Here is a 20146-nt window from a genome sequence, read left to right on the forward strand (position 1 = left end):
AAAATAAAATAAAATAAAATAAAATAAAATAAAATAAAATAAAATAAAACAAAATAAAATAAAATAAAATAAAATAAAAATAATAATAAAGTGGGGGTAGAAAGAGGGGGAAAAGAGATAGATTAATAAGTCACATGATTCAACCAAGGAATCTAAATAACCTAAATAAGCAACAGAACTTTTACAATTTTATTTGTATGTACCCTAAACTCAATTCAAAAAACTGGTTCTCTCCTGGGCGGTCTGCACCATTCAGTAGGATTTTACCGGGAACCTATCGAAAACTCTGGTGTGAATTTAGAGAAAGTGTCATGCACTAGGACAAGCCATTTTTACTATTTTTTGGTGAGACATTAATAATGGCTCTTGTCTTCAAAGACCAGTGGCCAATTTCTAGAGCTGAGAGCTGTACTGAGATAACATCAGTACAGCTATCTGATGGGCAAAAATCTAATTTGCGTATCTATTTTCCAATAATGAGGGCGCCAATCCGGTTGCATGGGTGTGTGCAAGTGGGATATCTGGTTTGCTGGGGAAGGTCAGAGAAGTGTTCTCCAAGGGCAACGTCACCTTGTAAACACAGCCGAAAGCCCCACTTCCAAGATGATCCAGAACTGCATAGTTGCCTATGTATTTCAAAGGAGCTTTATTCTGATTAATGCTTTCAATATTTTCAGCAATTTGCTTCAGTTCATCATCCTAACCAAAAAAAAAAACAAAAAAAAAAACAAGGAAATGGGCACTATGATAATTTGCATCCTGCCCACACAGCAGCCTTCACAAGTATTTGAAACTCAGGACTTACCACTAACAAATTCAACTTGGATACCAATTCTTCATAAGCGCTGATATCACGAACATAATGTCCTATATCGATGAAGATCTCAAACAGGTCGGTGGGAAAAAGCCTACAGGGAAAATGCACACACATACACTTCATGTAGGTCTTGGTAACTGTTCCTCATTCCTTCCCTTTGGGAGCTAACCCATTCACAGATTCATTACATTAAGCAAATTTAACTTCCTTAGGATATCAACAAAGCGGGGGCAAATAGTACTCAACAGCGTATCTCACAAAAATGAACAAGAACTACAGTTCTTAAGGGATAAGGAAAAGCCACCAGAGAGGAAAGTTTCTAGAGATACAACACTGTGCTTACAATTGACAATACTGGGCTGTACACTTGAAAATTTGTTAAGAGAGCAGATCTCATGTTATGATACAGGTTATACAAAGACCTTATTTGTGAGATATTTAGGGGTGCAGGCATTAAACATTTGGGGAAGGAATGTTTATGGGGTGTTTATGGAGTGCTGAACACTTACATAAATGCCATTTGATTCAGTCCTCATGTTAACCCTAGGAGGTAAATACTAACCCCATTGTTAAATGTTTCATGAAAATAAAATAAAAATACAGGTAAATGAAAAAAAAAATGGAGAGATTTATGCATCCTTTCCAACGTACTGGTTTCAAGGGCTTAGTAAAATCTTTTAAGTCCACAAAAATGAAGGGTTTAGTGCCTTGAAATAAAAGGTTATAATAATTTTACTCACTTTTCTTCCCTCAAATTCAAGAATCATTTGTAAATAAAGTAACAACATAAAATGTTCCAACGCTTCTGAACAAAAGGCATTATATTAACGTAAGCTCTTATTTCTGTTCTGCCGTTTAACAATAGAATCCTAGTAAGAACTTGGGCCTATGATTTTGGCCAGCCTGCCCGATACAATGCCAGGCAGACCACACATGTAGGTGACTGTTTTCTTCCCAAGGGGGTGATGTTTCTGTCACGCTCACCAGCACGGCCTCCTGAGCCAAGAACACCCAGCCCTTTCCCCTTCAAATGAGCACCTACCCTATGAAAGACATCCAGACAAATACTTTTTCTATGGATTAAGAGCAAAGGATTAGACCAACTTTGGCATTTCTGAATGCATAAGAACAGGCATATATTTTCATGTCATCCATTTAAAATGTTAACTCAACAAGATACTAGCAAATCGAATGCAATAGCATATCAAAAGAATGATTCACCATGATCAAGTGGGATTCGTTCCTGGGCTGCGGGGCTGGTTCAACATTCGCAAATCAATCAATGTGATACATCACATTAATAAAAGAAAAGATAAGAACCATATGATCCTGTCAATCGATACAGAAAAAGAATTTGACAAAATTCAGCATCCTTTTTTAATAAAAACCCTCAAGAAAGTCGGGATAGAAGGAACATATTTAAACATCATAAAAGCCATTTATGAAAAGCCCACAGATAATATCATCCTCAATGGGGAAAAACTGAGAGCTTTTCCCCTGAGATCAGGAATACTACAGGGATGTCCACGCTCACCACTGTTGTTTAACATAGTGTTGGAAGTTCTAGCATCAGAAATCAGACAACAAAAGGAAATCAAAGGCATCAAAATTGGGAAAGAGGAAGTCAAGCTTTCAGTTTTTGCAGATGACATGATATCATACATGGAAAACCCAACAGACTCCACCAAAAGTCTGCTAGAACTGATACATAATTCAGCAAAGTTGCAGGATACAAAATCAATGTACAAAAATCGGTTGTATTCGTATACACTGATAATGAAGCAACAGAAAGACAAATAAACTTATCCCATTCATAACTGCACCAAGAATCCTAAAATACCTAGGAATAAACCTAACCAAAGATGTAAAAGATCTGTATGCTGAAAACTATAGAAAGGAAATTGAAGAAGACACAAAGAAATGGAAAAACATTCCGTGCTCATGGGTTGGAAGAATAAATATTGTTAAAATGTCAATACTACCCAAGGCAATCTACACAATCAATGCAATCCCAATCAAAATTGCACCAGCATTCTTCTTGAAGCTAGAACAAGCAATCCTAAAATTTGTATGGAACCACAAAAGCTACTACAAAGCTGTAATCATCAAGACAGCATGGTATTGGCACAAAAACAGACACATAGACCAACGGAATAGAATAGAAAACCCAGAACTAGACCCACAAACGTATGGCCAACTCATCTTTGACAAAGCAGGAAAGAATATCCAATGGAAAAAAGACAGTCTCTTTAACAAATGGTGCTGGGAGAACTGGACAGCAATATGCAGAAGATTGAAACTAGACCGCTTTCTCACACCATTCACAAAAATAAACTCAAAATGGATAAAGGACCTGAATGTGAGACAGGAAACCATCAAAACCCTAGAGGAGAAAACAGGAAAAAACCTCTCTGACCTCAGCCGCAGCAGTTTCTTACTTGACACATCTCCAAAGGCAAGGGAATTAAAAGCAAAAATGAACTATTGGGACCTCATGAAGATAAAAAGCTTCTGCACTGCAAAGGAAACAATCAACAAAACTAAAAGGCAACTGACAGAATGGGAAAAGATATTTCCAAATGACGTATCAGATAAAGGGCTAATATCCAAAATCTATAAAGAACTCACCAAACTCCACACCCAAAAAACAAATAATCCAGTGAAGAAATGGGCAGAAAACATGAATAGACACTTCTCTAAAGAAGATATCTAGATGGCCAACAGGCACATGAAAAGATGCTCAACGTCGCTTCTCATCAGGGAAACACAAATCAAAACCACACTCAGATATCACCTCACGCCAGTCAGAGTGGCCAAAATGCACAAATCAGGAGATTATAGATGCTGGAGAGGATGTGGAGAAACGGGAACCCTCTCGCACTGTTGGTGGGAATACAAACTGGTGCAGCCGCTCTGGAAAACAGTGTAGAGGTTCCTCAAAAAATTAAAAATAGATGTACCCTATGACCCAGCAACAGCACTGCTAGGAATCTACCCAAGGGATACAGGAGTGCTGCTGCATAGGGGCACTTGTACCCCAGTGTTTATAGCAACACTTTCATCAATAGCCAAATTATGGAAAGAGCCTAAATGTCCATCAACTGATGAATGGATAAAGAAATTGTGGTTTAGGGGCGCCTGGGTGACTCAGTCGGTTAAGCGTCTGACTTCGGCTCAGGTCATGATCTCGCGGTTCGTGAGGTCAAGCCCCGTGTCAGGCTCTGTGCTGATGGCTCAGAGCCTGGAGCCTGTTTCAGATTCTGTGTCTCCCTCTCTCTCTGACCCTCCCCCATTCATGCTGTGTCTCTCTCTGTCTCAAAAATAAATAAACGTTAAAAAAAATTTTTTTTAAATAAAAAAAATAAAAAAGAAATTGTGGTTTATATACACAATGGAATACTTCTTGGCAATGAGAAAGAATGAAATATGGCCTTTTGTAGCAACGTGGATGGAACTGGAGAGTGTTATGCTAAGTGAAATAAGTGACAGAGAAAGACAGATACCATATGTTTTCACTCCTATGTGGATCCTGAGAAACTTAACAGAAGACCATGGAGGAGGGGAAGGAAAAAAAAAAAGAGGTTAAAGAGGGAGGGAGCCAAAACATAAGAGACTCTTAAAAACTGAGAACAAACTGAGGGTTGATGGGGGGTGAGAGGGAGGGGAAAGTGGGTGATGGGCATTGAGGAGGGCACCTGTTGGGATGAGCACTGGGTGTTGTATGGAAACCAATTTGACAAAAATTTTCATATTAAAAAAATAATAAAATAAAATGTTAATGTCCCAAAAAAAAGAAAAAAGGAAAACTAAAACTCATAGCAGTCACAGTAATTAAGAAAAGTTGGATTGATAGAGTGATTGAGTCCTTCTCTTTCATCCACATTTACTTCACTTTCAGTGTTAAGATATCACTAGGGTAATTCTGTGTTATCTGTGGATTCTAGAAAATTTGAAAACACATGTTCTACGTACTGACTCATTCCTCTCTTACTGTTTGCATCTAAATCAGGTGTGTGCAAACAGGTCGATCTCATGACTGCTGGTCACTTAAATTTCTCTAAGCTCATACCTTTTAAAGAGTGGTCTGTTTCTTTCCATACTGAATAGAAACCTCAATGCTCTGAACGCGTAACACTGGAAAATAAAAGGATATGGGATTCTTAAATGGTAGCTCGACAAATGAAAACATTTCCAGGATAACATTATCATGAACTAAACATTACAGTGGCTTTACTGTGAGTGAGTGGCTGGCCTACATGGGAGCCAAAGCTTAGGACTGAAAATGAAATCCATCAATACCTGGGGTAAGTCTCATGCTTTAAGAAAGCATTTATGGTGTAGAACACTATGACGCTGGCCTTGTTTCACTCAGGACTTGCCATTAATTCCTTTCTAGAAAGTACAAAATGAACAGAGACCAGAAATAAAATTCCTACTCTGAGAAAACCAAACATCCAAAGATTTTCAGGAGCTCAAGGTTTATTTTGTTTCTAGCCTGCTATGTATACCTCGATATTTATATGGCTTCTATGAGAAAATAAACACTCGAAATGATGACATATAAAAATAGCCACAGGCACACTGGACTCAAACTTGACAAATTGGTCTCTTGAGTAAAGAGTCTTAAGCGTTCCCCAAATAGAACAATCTACAGTAACTCCCGAGAACACTCAGAAAGAGGCCTGTGAGACTTTACCAAAGAAAAATAAATGTCTAAATGTCTGACAGTGTGCAATGCCAAGAAAAAAACCAGAGAGCCCCCGGCCTGCAGTTGGGCCTGTATAATAGGCCACCACTGGGTGATCGAGGTCTGCTGAACTCGAACGTGGAATCCTTCGTAAAATTAGTGGTCTGAATACAGAAGGGTGACAAATAAACTTGCCCAGAGAAGCCAGGCAGACAACACAATGATGTTAAAGAGCCTGGTGGAGGGCAGTGGAGGCAGTGAGAAAGGAGGACACAAATGTTCCTCAAAAACCATTTCAATTTGAAGTTTTAAAAACCCTCTCCTGGCTTAACAAAATGCATCTGCACGATGGGTTTGATTTAATCTGCTGTCCAGCATCACGTCCACACGCCTGTGGTGCACCAAGGAAATTAAGTCCCGCTCCTGTCCGTCGTCACGGGTAACTCTCCAAAACTTCTGCCTGCCAGCCCACAGATACCACCAAGAATTCTCTGCTAGTCTTGACTGTCATTCTGGGTGGGAGCTCTTCAGTCAGAATGGAGGCAAACGTGGTGTCTTGTTTCCTTTTCTAAATGGCATGGGGGGAATGCGATCTGCAAGTACTGCAAAGGCTTACTTTAAACCGGATTTTATCTTTCCAGTGCCTTCGGGGACAGTGTCCCCCGACGCACACAGGACACTACAGTAACGTGCCCCCTTCTTACCCGCACGTGAGGCCTCATGCCCCTCCCCTGACCACGCACCCCAGCCCCACCCAGCAGCCTAAGCACACTCTAAGCTGCCAGGCCCTCGCACTTTGCACATGGTGTTCCCTCTGTGCAGAATGCCTTTCCACCCTGTAGCAGATGCCATGGCTGCCCCACTCATATCTCCTTATTGACTTAGCAAGTCTCTTCTCATCCACCAAGATCCATTTCACAGGCCTTCCTTTGTAAGGGTGAAGTGTTACTGACTGTGGTCCATGCTTAAAGATGGAATATCGATTTCCTCTTACAATTTTCCGATATATAAGCAAGTATTCCATGTTTTGAAAAAATAGAACTTACTGATAAGCAAAGAAATACATAAATAAAATCACCTAATTCACCTCCCACCCCAGAGAAACTGTTAAGCCTTTTATATTGTTTTTACAGCATTTGTTTTCATGCCAGCCTCCCTCACCAGATATTTTTCCCTCACGGTCAGTACAGACACCAGTGCTAAAAATTACAGATTGTACTATTAAAGTTTCCCCAGATTTCAGTAACTTGATATTAAAGAACAATGGACATGCTTATTACCTGTAACAGATTAGTTTTTGCTGCATTCTTTTGTTTGTTTGGTAAAATTAACTTTGCTATTGTATATATACCATTTTCCTGGAAGAATAAAAGGGCCATGTTATCAGTGACAGTGACAATGCCATAAAGAAACACAAGCACAAAGAAGCAACTAAACAATCTCAAAAATTAATATTAGAGAAGAAATATTAGTATAATTTTGGAACTTTGTGTAAACTTATAGCGGAATATTAAATATGTCAACGTAGCACCAAACACTGGAGCCACAATCTTAAAATTTCAGCTGTCTTTAAAGTCATAAATAATAAAGCATGTCAATTTAAAGTAATTTAAATACTTCATTTTTTAATGTTTGTTTAATTATTTTGAGAGAGAGAGGGATAGAGAGTGAGCAAGGGAGAGGCAGAGAAAGGGAGAGAGAACATCCCAAGCAGGGTCCACACTGTTAGCATAGAGCCCAACACAGGGTTCAGTCCCATGAACCACGAGATCATGACCTGAGCCAAAACCAAGAGTTGGACGCTTAACCAACTGAGCCATCCAGGCTCACCTTAAATATTTTAAAAACAAAGAATAGGGGATAAAAAGGCACACAATAAAGGGATACAAATATCTTTATACTTTGCCTTTTAAATATCTGATTATGAAATATAATTTCTCCCTTTATAGTTTGGTAATTAAACAATACACATAGATAAATCATTGTAGAAAAGAAAATGGAAAAAATAAAAGAAACAAGAGTAATAGATTTAAAAAATGAAGGTTATGCATGAAAAGCCTAAAGTATAGAACGTGATCCTTCTATACTCTAATGCAAATATACACATGGCAGAATGAACAAAAAGTGCTAACTTACTGCTACCTTTCGATTATCTATTAAATATTTAATTTACTGAACTCTGTTATATGGGGGCACTTACATTATAACTGTGAAGAGCTTTACCTGCCTTAATGCATTTGGTCTTTATAGCTATTCTGTGAATTTGTCTATGATTTCCCTGCTTTATATATGACAAAACCAACTATTAGAGAGGCTGAGTCATTTTTTTCCAGTGGCCAAGCCACCAGGTAACAATATTAGGAACTGAACATCAATGTGACCAAGTCCATATGCCCTGCTCCCCCGCGGCCTCCTGGTTTGCTGAGTTTCCCCTCGGGACTCTGAGCATCAGTGATCTGATCTCTTACTACCTCTCATGTATTTTGAAGATGAAGTCGGGTAGTGTATACTACTGTATATGTAGTGGACTGATTAATGAATCAAGCTTTGTGAAACTGGTTTCTGGGCAATAAACATTTTGTTGGCGTGTGTGTTTCAGTCACCTCTAGCTGAACAACCTGACGTACTCTTAGTTCAAGTGACTATCATCCTCAACTCATAGCATCCTATATACCCAGAATTAAAGCGGTTTAAAATAGCTTTTATTTAAAAAAAAAAAAATTTTTTTTAACGTTTATTTATTTTTGAGACAGAGAGAGACAGAGCATGAACCGGGGAGGGGCAGAGAGAGGGAGACACAGAATCTGAAACAGGCCCCAGGCTCTGAGCTGTCAGCACAGAGCCCGACGCGGGGCTCAAACTCAAGGACCGTGAGATCATGACCTGAGCTGGAGTCGGATGCTTAACCGACTGAGCCACCTGGGCGCCCCTAAAATAGCTTTAAAAAAAAAAAGATAAAGAAAATGAAAAAGATCGCACACAATGTAGGGAATAAGCATGAGAGATGAAATACAGAGCAGTTCTTTCAAACCCAAGTGAGTTTAAGGAGGAAGAATAAGAATATAAAGTGGAATTTTCGGGGCGCCTGGCTGGCTCCGTCGGCGGAGCCTGGGACTTGATCTCAGGGTTGTGACTTTGAGCCCCACGATGGGTGTGCAGATGACTTAAAAACAAAATCTAAAAAAAGAAATAGTAAATAAAAAATTAAAAGGAATATAAAATGGAGTTCTAGAACTTAAATAACACATATCAAAATACTTGAAAACCACAGCATGGGATCCCAAAAGCTGTGTTCTGGGGATACAGAGTTTGCCCTGAGGTGTGGTCCGCGAGTGGTGCCGGGTGGGGTCTGCAGCCGGACCCTGGAGAGCAGCGTTCTCACCTGGACCACCTGATGGGCGTTGGTGTCGTTCAGCACCAGCTCGGTGAGGGCAGCACAGCAGGCTGGAAGGAAAACCACCAAATGATCGCGTCTGTCCTCACTGACTGCACCGGACACTGTTACTTCGATATTCTACTGCCGCGGGGAATTCTGTTAGCGGAGTCACTCCTCAGAAAACAGCACCTTTCCCTCAGGCACGGCCCTGGGGGAAGGGCAGCTGACTTTCAGGGGTGCCTAACTCTGCTCTCCATGTAATTCATGTGCATGTACACGCCACAGCCGCCTTTTACTGAGCACTTACTGTGTACCAGGAGGCGGCTCCATTATGATCCCCAGTGCCCAGCGTGTGCCTGGCACATAGCAGGTGCTCAATAAATACCTCTGCAATGGTTGACTAAATGAGAACTTTAAATATATTATCCAAATTAACCCTTATAATCCGAGTATGTACTATGATTACCGTTTTGATTGATGAGAAAACAGAGGCTCACAAAGATTGACAGACCAGGCCACAGAACTCGGTAAGTGCCAGGGGCCAGAAGTCCAAGTGCGGTGTGTCAGATGCTAAATCCCACGCCCTGAGCACTACCCCTCCCGCCTCCTTATAGCCACCATGGCAGCCTTCCGTGACGTTCTGTACTGAACTGCTTCTTGTCTACCAAAAATATGCTGACCCTACAGCACCATTTATGCGACCCTCGTGCTAGCCCTGCACTGGGCGACAGGCATGCTGTATATCCTCATATCATTCTACGATAACCCTCTAACACTGATACCATGGTGACCACCACTCTTTCACATGAGCAAAACTGAAGTCTGCAGAGGTGAAGGCACTTGTCCAAGGCCACGTGGCCATCCAAGTGGGTCGAGCAAAAACTCAGACCCTACTTCTAACCACTTATGTTTTTAACTTTAAAAATTTTTCCCTTTTACTGGAGTATAAAACAAGCTGTATGAAGCAGCTATATCTTAAGTGTACAGTCTGGTGAGATACTGCATATCTACATGCCCTGTAACTACTGCCGCTGTGATGAGTAAATAGGATAGGATACGTCCAGCTCCCCAGGGCCCCCCGTGCCCCTTCCCAGGTAGTAATCTGCCTACCACCAAACATGGGGGTAACTGCCCCTCTGACCTCTAGCACCATGGATCTCATCCACTTTTTGAGAGAGGCCTAGAAATCCCAGGAACTCTGATGTCAGCTCCATTACATTTCCTGGGGAGACTTCAAACAGGAAACCCCCAGCAAGTGCCCTTATACTGAGATGGAGGCCTTCAGAATAAGCAGAAATGGCAATTCGAGGAGGAGATCCTATTTCTCTGACTTCATATGCCTGCGAAGAAACATCCCCAGTCCTCAGGAGGAAATACTAGGGAGCATGGAACACCTGCCTTTCTCTTACCCTCTCTCGTCCTCCCCATGCCACATCTGTTCTCCTCTTGGGACCTGCCTGCCCTCCTGCTGACCCACCAGTGCCTCTCTGCTCCCCTCCTTAGCCACCGCAAGGCACCCAGCTTGATCAGCAGCACCGAAGCCCCACTTGTCGCAAAGGCCAGGTGCCCTTGTGTGAACCTTGTTCGGGGCTGTGCCAAACTGCCAAAAGTGTGCGCATACATTCTTGCTTCTGCTTTTGTGTGGCGAGAGAGGCTCTGTCCTCTCTTTAGGAGCTCACGTGGAATAAGGAAGGCATTCCCTTGCCCCCGGGGAACGAGTATGTGCATTGTACAGTCTCCCTTAAGGAGGGTGCTCTGAGATCTAGAAAGTATAGGAACCATGATTCTGGCCACATAGCAAGCTGAATTCTCTACTCCAGCTTTACCGATAATAAAGCTAATATTCTGCTCTCTTTATAACTGACTTCTGTGCTGACTTCTCAATGTGTTCAGAATGTGGAAGGGAGAGAAAAGTTTGTGGCATCGCTAACCTGCAAGCCCAACACAAGTACCAGGAAGTTTCAGACTTCTACATGGATCGTGCCTAATTAATATTATCACACTAATTGTATAACAGAGAATAATAAAACAATATGTTAACCAGTATCAAGTAGTATAAGATAATAGTATTATATAAGTACCTGCTTGAAGAGAAAAAGTATTTTCTTGTATTTCCCGAGGGCTTAGGTCTTCTGACAAATGAAGCTGCTGGATTCTGCCTGCCGCATTTGCACTCGACAGGCTGCCGATGGAAGAACGATCAGAAACAAAATTTCTGTCTCTGAAAACGAAAAGTTAATGCACAATTTATCAATTTTCCTTCACGGTCAGTGCTTTGTGGGTCCTGTTTAAGAAATGTTTGCCTCTCCCAGGTAGTGAAGTTTTCTCCTGTGTTATCTTTATTGTTTCACCTTCTAATCTACCTAGAATGGATTTCTGAGTGTGGTGTGAGGTAAGGGTTCTTTTCTCTTCCTTCCTTCCCCTTTTTCTTTCTTCATTTCCTTCCTTCCTTTGTTTCCTTCCTTCCTTCCTTCCTTCCTTTCCTTCCTTCCTTCCCTCCTTCCTTCCCTTCCTTCTTCCTCCCCTCCCTCCTTCCTTCCTTCCTTCCTCCATTCCTTCCTTCCCTCCCTCCCTCCTTCTCCCCCTTCCTTCCATCCTTCCTTTCCTCCTCCCCTAATGGTTACTGAACTGACTCAGCACTATTCATTGAAAAGACTGTCATTCCCCCACTGCTCCACATGTCCACCTTTGTTTTTCAACTCTATTCTGCTGCTATCAACACACCTGACTACATTTCAGTCTTCATCATTCTGAGTTTTCTTTTTCCAAGAAATTCCAATCTTATTTTGGTAAAGGTCTCTTCTATTATATCTTTGAATTTTTTTTATTCCTTCTGCTCTATTCTTTAACCCAGGATATCAAGCATCCACAAGTTCAAAACTCATCTTCTGCAAACCATATCCTTCATTCTCTAATGGTTCTCATTCCTTTGACTTTTTCCTCCACATTATGTGCAATTTTTTTCAAGCTTGCCCTTCCTTGTACTAATTCCAGTTTCTGTCTGGTACTCTGATGAACATCTCAGTTCTGTGGATTATTCAGTCCTTGCCTTTTCCCTAGCTCTGCAATCTCTCTCCTCCCCTTTCTGTTGTCCTAGCATCTCATCTTTAATCTCGGGTCATAAATGTCATGTTCCGTTTAACATCTTTGATAAAATAAAGCTTTTGTTTTTCTGTTTACTCAAGGTAACATCTTCTACAATAGATTCTTCATGTCTTTTATCTGTTTTGTTCTTTTTTGTTGTATGTGAATACTATATTTTTTTCATTTACTTATTTTTTACGGCAGCAGCTCAATCTGGATTTCTTTGTGCCTAAATATAACAAACATAGAGTCTCCTTGGCTTCCCTCCCGTGTCATCAGAGCCCACTAGTGCCTTTCCTTCAAGTAGCATTGAGAAGGTAATGGAGCTAGGTGTATGGATAGTCACAACTGGTGACCTTACCTGTCAACAAAATTATGTTAAAACTCAAATTTTAGAGATCACTCCCCCTACTCGAGTATACAGCCTTTTAGGAACCACTCTTGAGTTTAGGATTGTAGGTGAATGGGCGTGAACAGGTTTTCTGGAAACTGCCTTGACAACAATCCCTGTTCATACTCAAGCCAGCAGACAATCTGGCAACCTCCACCCCCTGTACCAGCCCCAGGCAGCTCCGGGGCAGGCACAAGCTCTGAAAGGACAGTGTTTACCCAGCTGGGGTAATAAATTCTCCCAGAGCACTGAGACATATTTAACGTAGAATGAGTGTTGACATATGTCATTTTCCCAGGGAAGAGTTTTCTAACATTGCACCATAGAAATGGACTGGCAAAATGACTCTCCAGACATGGATGAACTCTTTTCTATTAAGGATGGTTACATCTTGAGCCAAAGAGGAAAACTGCTGCCTTGTATTAAACTGAGTTCTATGGTAAAAAAGGTAGGTTTTATCTTTGAAGTATTGCTTAACCAGGTTGAAATTCACTTTATCATCAAAGAAAATAAGTGCTCTCTGAGAGGGTGGTCCATAGCTATTGCACTAGGCGTACTGGTGAATCATAATGCCCACCACTACCATCCGCAGTCTACACACACAAACAAAAAAATAAAAAACTTTTGCTAAACGTCCAAGGAGCTAGCTTATTATGCCACAGTACAAATGGAAGATTTATAATTTATACTATAAATTGAGATATTCCTATGATATTCGTAGAAGTGAGTACACTGTCAACAGTTTATATTTTTTCCTTTGTTTTGGTAACGACAGAAATCATTAACAAAGCTATTGTTCACATCTCTATAGTCTGTTCTTATACTTGGAAACGTCCTCACAGAAAATGAAGTTGACAACATGGAGTTCCATAATATTCCTAGAGGTACAACAGGCACAAAGTCTGAATAATACTGATTTGATAATATCTGGTCGTATTAAGAATAAGTCATTCTGCCTTTATTACAGTGAGCTTTATTTATGTACTGTGGATTACAAGTGTGATTCCTTTCGGGCAGACGTGCTCCTTTTCAACTTTGATTCTGTACCTATAAGGCTGAATTATGCTTTATGATAATTGTAGGTACTAGAACTTTCCCACCGACATACCAAAAGATATCCTTATGCATTACTTCAATATACCTAATACACACTTATTGCCACATACTTCAAGAAAATTTCAATTTGAAACTATTTTAACCAACCATTCCTTCTCCGCACTCAAGTCTTGGGTGTCATTAGAATTCTACTTTTGAACGACAGATAAGGTGCTAACCCACCTTCAGGCAAGAAAGATCAGAGAGGAAAGAAGGGCAACTGGACCAGGGTCAGCACATGCTAATCATTTGATAAATAATGCCTTCTCCCCTTTTAGCTAAGGGTTATTCCTCTGTTCTCTCATTGCAGGTTTTGCTTTCTCTTTGTAGATGAATGACATATACGCAGATGCAGACATCTTAGGAAAACAGCAAATTCAAAGGAACATTACTGTATTTGTTGGGATTACAATACGCATAGAGCACGTCAAGAAAAAGGGGGCAAGATAAATGTTTTCTTCAGGTTCTTGGGTCTCCATTCAATCTACATTTGCAGACTGATGGCCTTCTATATTCCTGGTACGGAACTGGAGGCTTGTGATTCAAAGATAAATATTTGAGGGCTCCCAAGAAGCTTAAAAGATGAATGCCCCTGATATTGAGCTCACGTACGTCTGTGACAAGGATAAATGACTGTCCACGACAGCAATGGCCAAGGAGCAGGAGGAAGTTAGCTGGTAAGGTGCCAATGTACCAAATGTGCCCTTGGATGGCAGGCTCCCCGGCCTTCAGTGACTGGGGCAGAGTAGGCCAAAGGCCCCCTCTGACTCACCCTCGTAAAATATGAAGAAGCTGCTTGATGCCTCCCCAAATGCGAATTTCCACACTGGTCTCAGGGTCCTCACAAACCTGAACCAGAATCCAGACAACACTCCAGAGCAGCTTCAGGTGGTCCGAGTGGAGCAGGCTGAGGAGGACGGGTACCCCCTCATAGAGCTTCACCTGCTCCTTTACCTGGGGTTCGGCACAAAGTAGGCGCAGTAACTCTGCGGTTAATCTGAAAGGGGAGGGGAGGAGGAGAATGAGAACCCCGGCACGGCGGGTTATTGACTTCACATTTAGACTAGAGCCATCATCACTGCATCCCTGTAACATTTTCCAAGTCACAGGTCAACATATGTTTTCTCTAAGGGGCTGGATTGCAGGCCAGTGTTTTATGCTTTGCCAGCCACCCAACCGAGCCAATCTATGCAAAAGCAGCCACAGACAATACATAAAAACACAAGGGCATGGCTATGTTCCAATAAACCTTTATTTACAAAAATGGGCAGGGAGCCAAATTTAGCCTGCAGGTCAGAGTTCGCTGACCCGCTGTTCTAAGTCAGAGCCTCACTCTGAGCCCACTGGTCTGGCTAAAAACCTACTAACCAGCAAATAGATACCGCGTATCATACAATAGGACCGGCATTGTGCTCAAGACAAAAGAAATAAAAGCTCCACCCAAGTCTTCAGAAACTTACTAGGTGGTTACAAAAACAAGACATTAACACAAATGGCAAAAACAAAACGAGAAACAACAACAACAACCCTACAATGCAAGGAACGTAAAGGCAAAGTGCCCAGTGAGTATCTGGACAGTAAAATAAAGATAATGATAGCATGTGACAGTGGGTTCAGCTGAGCTCTGAAACATGATGATGATGCACACTTCATAGAGCCACCCTTAACCCTAAACACTCTCGCTGGACAGCGGCACCCTTTCCCGTGGCTTCAAACACCCGCTCTGTCCTGGCATCGTGAGCCAGGCCCAGGCATCACTCTCACCCTCCAGAAGTTCTAGCCACATGGCAGTCCACCATGTGTGTCACCCCACTGGGTCTCAGCTCAAAGTCATTATCCTCCTCTTCACGTTGCCTCTTCCTCTTATGTGCCCAGTGTTGATTCATGAAACTACAGCCTTTTCAATTTCCCAAATCAGAAGACGGAATCATCCGAGACGCTTGCTTCTCCTTTCCCAACCTGCCCCTGCCAATCAAGAGCCTTCAGGGCCCCCTATTTCCTGGGCAACTGCCGAGATTAATTCTCTTACAAGTCATGTAGCTGGCTAACCCCACAGCTCCTCCCATTCTTGCGATCCTTGATTGTGTCCAAGACATAAGCCCCTCTGTCACTCGCGTCTCCAATCTTCTCATGCCCACACGACTCTACCGTTCCTTTCCCCTGAGCCAATTTCTCACAGCTCCAATCCCTCCCAAACTTTTGTGCTCCGACATTCAGAACATATGTTTTTTGGCAAATGGTATTCCTCATCTCCTCGAACTTTCCACACCAAACGTTCCCTCCTTGTTCTCAGTGGAGCTCATTGTGTGGCTACATTCCCCACGTCACACACCCTACACACTGCCACCAGAGTAATCTTCCCCCAAAATGAATCTGATCATGCTTAAAATCTTCCTGGGAGTCCCCATAATGTTCACAGATAAAAACCACACTCTTACTCGGCACAAAGAGCCCAAGGTGGCCTGGCTAAAGGCATCTTGCTGCTTCCTCTATAAAATATGGAAATTGACAGGGTCATTGTGCCGATCAAATGAGTTAACACACAAAAGCACTTAGAGCAGGGCCTGGCATATAGAGAGCTGGATAAAAATTAGCTATATTTTTAACTCAAGATTAACTGTCTAGTTTTCTGGCACTTTCCCTCTTGCACTCTGTTCCAGCTGTGCCCAACCATGCACTGCCTCGAACAAAGACCATTTCATGCCTCCATGTGGGAGCACATTCTGTTTTCACTTGTTCTCTCCCTTTGCCTAGATAACTCCGTCTTCCTTCCGGAAACTTGGCATGACCCCTGGCTCTGACTGGGAGCTTCTCCTCTCTGTTCCCACGGTGTCCTGTGAACCCATCAACCACACCACTTACAGCACAATGGTGAAACCACTGACCTGCACGCCCGTCCTCTCTCCCACACTATACACTCTATCCTGTTCATCTCTGGCATTCTAACATCTGGGCAGAGGCTGTTTCCTAGCAATGGGCTCAGGTAAGCAACTCTGTCAGTATAGTTTGGAAAAGAGGGTAAAACTGAGAAGAAAGATTCAAGGCGGTTTACTATGGTTACGTGTCAGGACTTCATTATTTGGTGTCTGTTACCCGCTTTACTTCTTGAGAAAATTATGACTTACTTAACTAAGTATCAGATAATGTATGTTGCAACTCCATTTAAAGACTACCCAATACCTATCTGGATACAGTAATTCTTCAGAGCAATATGTAAGTTCAAGTGAAAATGAATGCATTTTCGGTTCTGTTTAGAGTTATAATAACAGGTGCTCATGAAACAAGTCAGTAGCTATCTTAATGTATTTTACTTGACTTAAGCAAAATAGATTTTAGTGATCTAATAATTTATTCAACATATAATCTGAAATTACTAAAAATAGAGCCACCTCAGAGTTTCTTTCCTTAAAGGCACAGGATGTTAAAAAAAAAAAAATCAATAAACAAAAATATTAAGGATGTAATCGTAAGACTTATATAATTTGATTCTTTGCCCAGATCCAGAAGTGGTGCAAAACCAAAGATAAATCAATATACCCTCTCTGTTCTAATTTATTTATAAAAACTTTAAGAGAAAATAAATGTCAAGGTGACTCATAACTTCAGTTAACAATGTAAATAACAGGACATCATAAAAATGATTATAATAATTTTCATCAACTATGGTATTGTCTTTTCCCTATTAGCAATCCTACCTTTTGGAAAGCAAGTCATATTCATGTAAAATCATCAGCAGATTTTCTACAATGTTGAGTTCACTTATCTTCTCCCTACATTCTGGACTACAAATTAAAAACTATTAGTAATTACTAAAGACATACTTTACCATATCCATTTGTCTAATACCCCAGTTCTCATATTATCTCAGGAGGAGAAACAAAAAGCAATACAGCTCCATGGGCTAGGGCTACATCAAATTCCCACATTCAATAAATGTCATATGTCATAAATTCAAATTTGTTTAATAACAGTATGATGATAACATAATTCCCTTTCTCCAAAAAGAATCATATGCTGTTCATAAAAAAGTAATAATAGGCATTATTCACAGTAGCCAAGATATAAAAATGACCTATACAGGTGTGTGTGTGTGTGTGTGTGTGTGTGTGTGTTGTATGTAACATATATAATTGAATACTATTGTCTGTCTATAAAAAGGAATGAAATTCTGCCATTTGTGACAACATGGATAAACCTGGAAGGAATTATGCTAAGTAAAGTAAGCCAGATGGAGAAAGGTAACTACTATACATCAGTGATACATGGGATATAAAACAAAAATTAAAGACCTGATGACACAGAAACAGAGATTGAAATGGTGAATAGATGCCAGATGCAACTAGCTAGAAGGAGGGGGAAATACAGGTTAAAGGGTACAAACTTAACAGTAATGAAAAGAATGAATACTGAAGATCTAATGTAGAGCATGGACACTATAGTTAATAGTGTGATATTGTACACTTGACAGCTGATGAGAGCAGATTTCAAGTGTAATTACTACACACACACACACACACACACACACACACACAGAGTTAAGTAGGTGATGTGATGAGTGTATTAATTGTCGTGAGCGTGATAATCATTCCACATATATAAGGTATATCAAATCATCATGTTGTGTACTTTAAAGATATGTAATGAGAGTAGTCAATTATTCCTTATAAAGTTTAAAAAAAGAAAAAGAAAAAAGCATTGATCCACTTATTGGCACAAAAATATATTTAAAGCACTTTTACTTAAACTGATCATGATATCTATAAAGGGAACATGCTACCCAGAATTGTATTAAGGGTAAAAATGTTTGAAAATGTTTTAGATGTTAAAATAAATACATAGGAGAGAATGTTTTTTAAGGTTGGGGAGATTTAGTTGTCAAAGAAAAATTGTGGTAATTTTGAAAGTGGAAGTATCTGAGGGTTGGATAAAAGACTAGGTAAGTATTTCTGGTTAGGAAAAAATGAAAAAAAAATTTAAAGTGGGATTTTCCTTTCCATCTTAAGTTTTAAAATGATACTTTTTCATCCAGGATCCTCTTCTATATATTAATGCTATTCCATGCTTTTTTTTCACAAATTATAACTAAGTAGGTAAGCAACTAGAGAAACTGATCTATTTTCCATCTCTCCCACCTAAACTGCTACAGCAGTGAAACTGAAAAGTACAGTAAAATACACTTACCTTTCAGCTAAACTAGCCAGAGCCAGAAGGGCACCCAGCAAAACATTAGTATCTCGGGCACCAAGTAAATTTACTAATGTCTGAAAAATGAAGTAAAAGAAAGTTTCATTGCGTAAGTGCTACAAGCTTCTTGGGTGGTATAATGTTTCTTTCAAAGATCATTGAGCTTAACCTCAAGAGGAGTTTTATTAAACATTCACCACACCCAGCTCTTCCAGGGGATAGGGCCCCTTCCTGCTTTGAGACTCAGGACAAGTTCCTTGTAGCCACTCCTTACCCAGGGCAGGAAGCCAAAGCCACCAAGCTACACGGCCAAAGGTCTCACTCTTCCCTCTATTTTCATGTGCCCAGGAGGTCTGCTCTGCCTCTTCTGATCTCTCCCCAAGGAGAAGTAGAGAGAGTAATAATAGAAACCACAATACTGGTAGCAACCAGTCATCGGGAGCTCATTCTGAACCAGGCTTTACGGTAGCCTCTTTCCAAACTGAGGAACTATTTTTCACCAACGTATTGAAAACTCTCTTCCCCGCCCCCCCCCCCAAACTAAGTAAGGTATATCAACATTAGCAAGCACTCCATTTGCCTCTGAGATTTCTAACTGATGTTGAAAGAGCATGAATCGATGCTTCCAAGCATCATCCTCAGTAACATGATTTAGCTGCAGGTCTGTACATTATCAGTTGCCTCTTCTGAGGTCCCCTTCCCCAGAGACTTTTAGAACTCAGTGTCCCCCAAAATTACACCCCCAAACACACTGCAGGCCAGAGGTGTAAGCCGTGCAACAACTGATGAGGAGATTTGGGTTTCTTTTATGCCAATTTTTCCCCTTTATGATTTCATTCGTGTTTTTATGAAGCTATCATTATCTTCATTTCTCTCATCCCCTCCTCTTATTCTTCTCTCACTTTTTTCTCTACCTTCTAATAGAATGTCCCCAAACTTCAGTCCCTGACATATCACTTCCACAATTTTTGCCATATCCTCCATAATGCTACTCAAAATGTTCCTTAAATTCTCAGTGATAGTATCGGTGAAATATATGTGGCTATCAAAATGAAAAGTGTTGACTTGTATATCACCCAGAATCATCTCCTACAATATGGGCAGCATGTGTGAACACATTTTAGGCAACCTTGCTCTGGTACATGCTAGGAAGTAACCTCCTGGGATATGACAACTCAACAGATTATTAGAACTTGGCTGTAGGCAGCTCCCACCTAAACAGTTTTACTATAAATATAAATTTAGTCTGTTTTAATTAAACCTGCATTCATTTATCTTGAAATGCATATTCGATCCAGATGCCTGTAACACTATGCCATCTGATTATAAAGTTGAACCATATGAAATTGGCATATAGACATGACAATTTCATACGGTTCAAACAAATATAACCCCATGTGCCATATGGAATGTATTTAGATGTGTACGTACGCTTTATTTGTTCACTTGTTAACACACACCTAGGGTAAGTTTATATATATATATATATATATATATATATATATATATATA

The 20146-nt window shown here is 40.7% G+C and overlaps 1 protein-coding gene across 12 annotated transcripts in view; it reads right to left on the bottom strand.

The window, feature by feature from the left end:
* The window catches only part of NEK10 (NIMA related kinase 10), a 223549-nt gene that overhangs the window by 158187 nt on the left and 45216 nt on the right, over positions 1–20146 (bottom strand). For all 12 annotated transcript variants that reach the window (XR_007457399.1, XM_049628906.1, XM_049628904.1 and 9 more), the window contains 9 exons: positions 18632–18711; positions 17146–17232; positions 14223–14447; positions 10962–11101; positions 8887–8948; positions 6785–6862; positions 4887–4951; positions 806–908; positions 571–699 (listed from right to left, as the gene is read on the bottom strand). Coding sequence is in view for 11 of the 12 variants with exons in the window: in XM_049628906.1 (XP_049484863.1) it covers positions 571–699; positions 806–908; positions 4887–4951; positions 6785–6862; positions 8887–8948; positions 10962–11101; positions 14223–14447; positions 17146–17232; positions 18632–18711 (969 nt within the window). In the remaining variant the exon portion in view is untranslated. The remainder of the gene's footprint in view (positions 1–570; positions 700–805; positions 909–4886; positions 4952–6784; positions 6863–8886; positions 8949–10961; positions 11102–14222; positions 14448–17145; positions 17233–18631; positions 18712–20146) is intronic.

The sequence above is a fragment of the Panthera uncia genome, chromosome C2, assembly GCF_023721935.1.
Source record: "Panthera uncia isolate 11264 chromosome C2, Puncia_PCG_1.0, whole genome shotgun sequence".
Taxonomy (NCBI): Eukaryota; Metazoa; Chordata; class Mammalia; order Carnivora; family Felidae; genus Panthera; species Panthera uncia.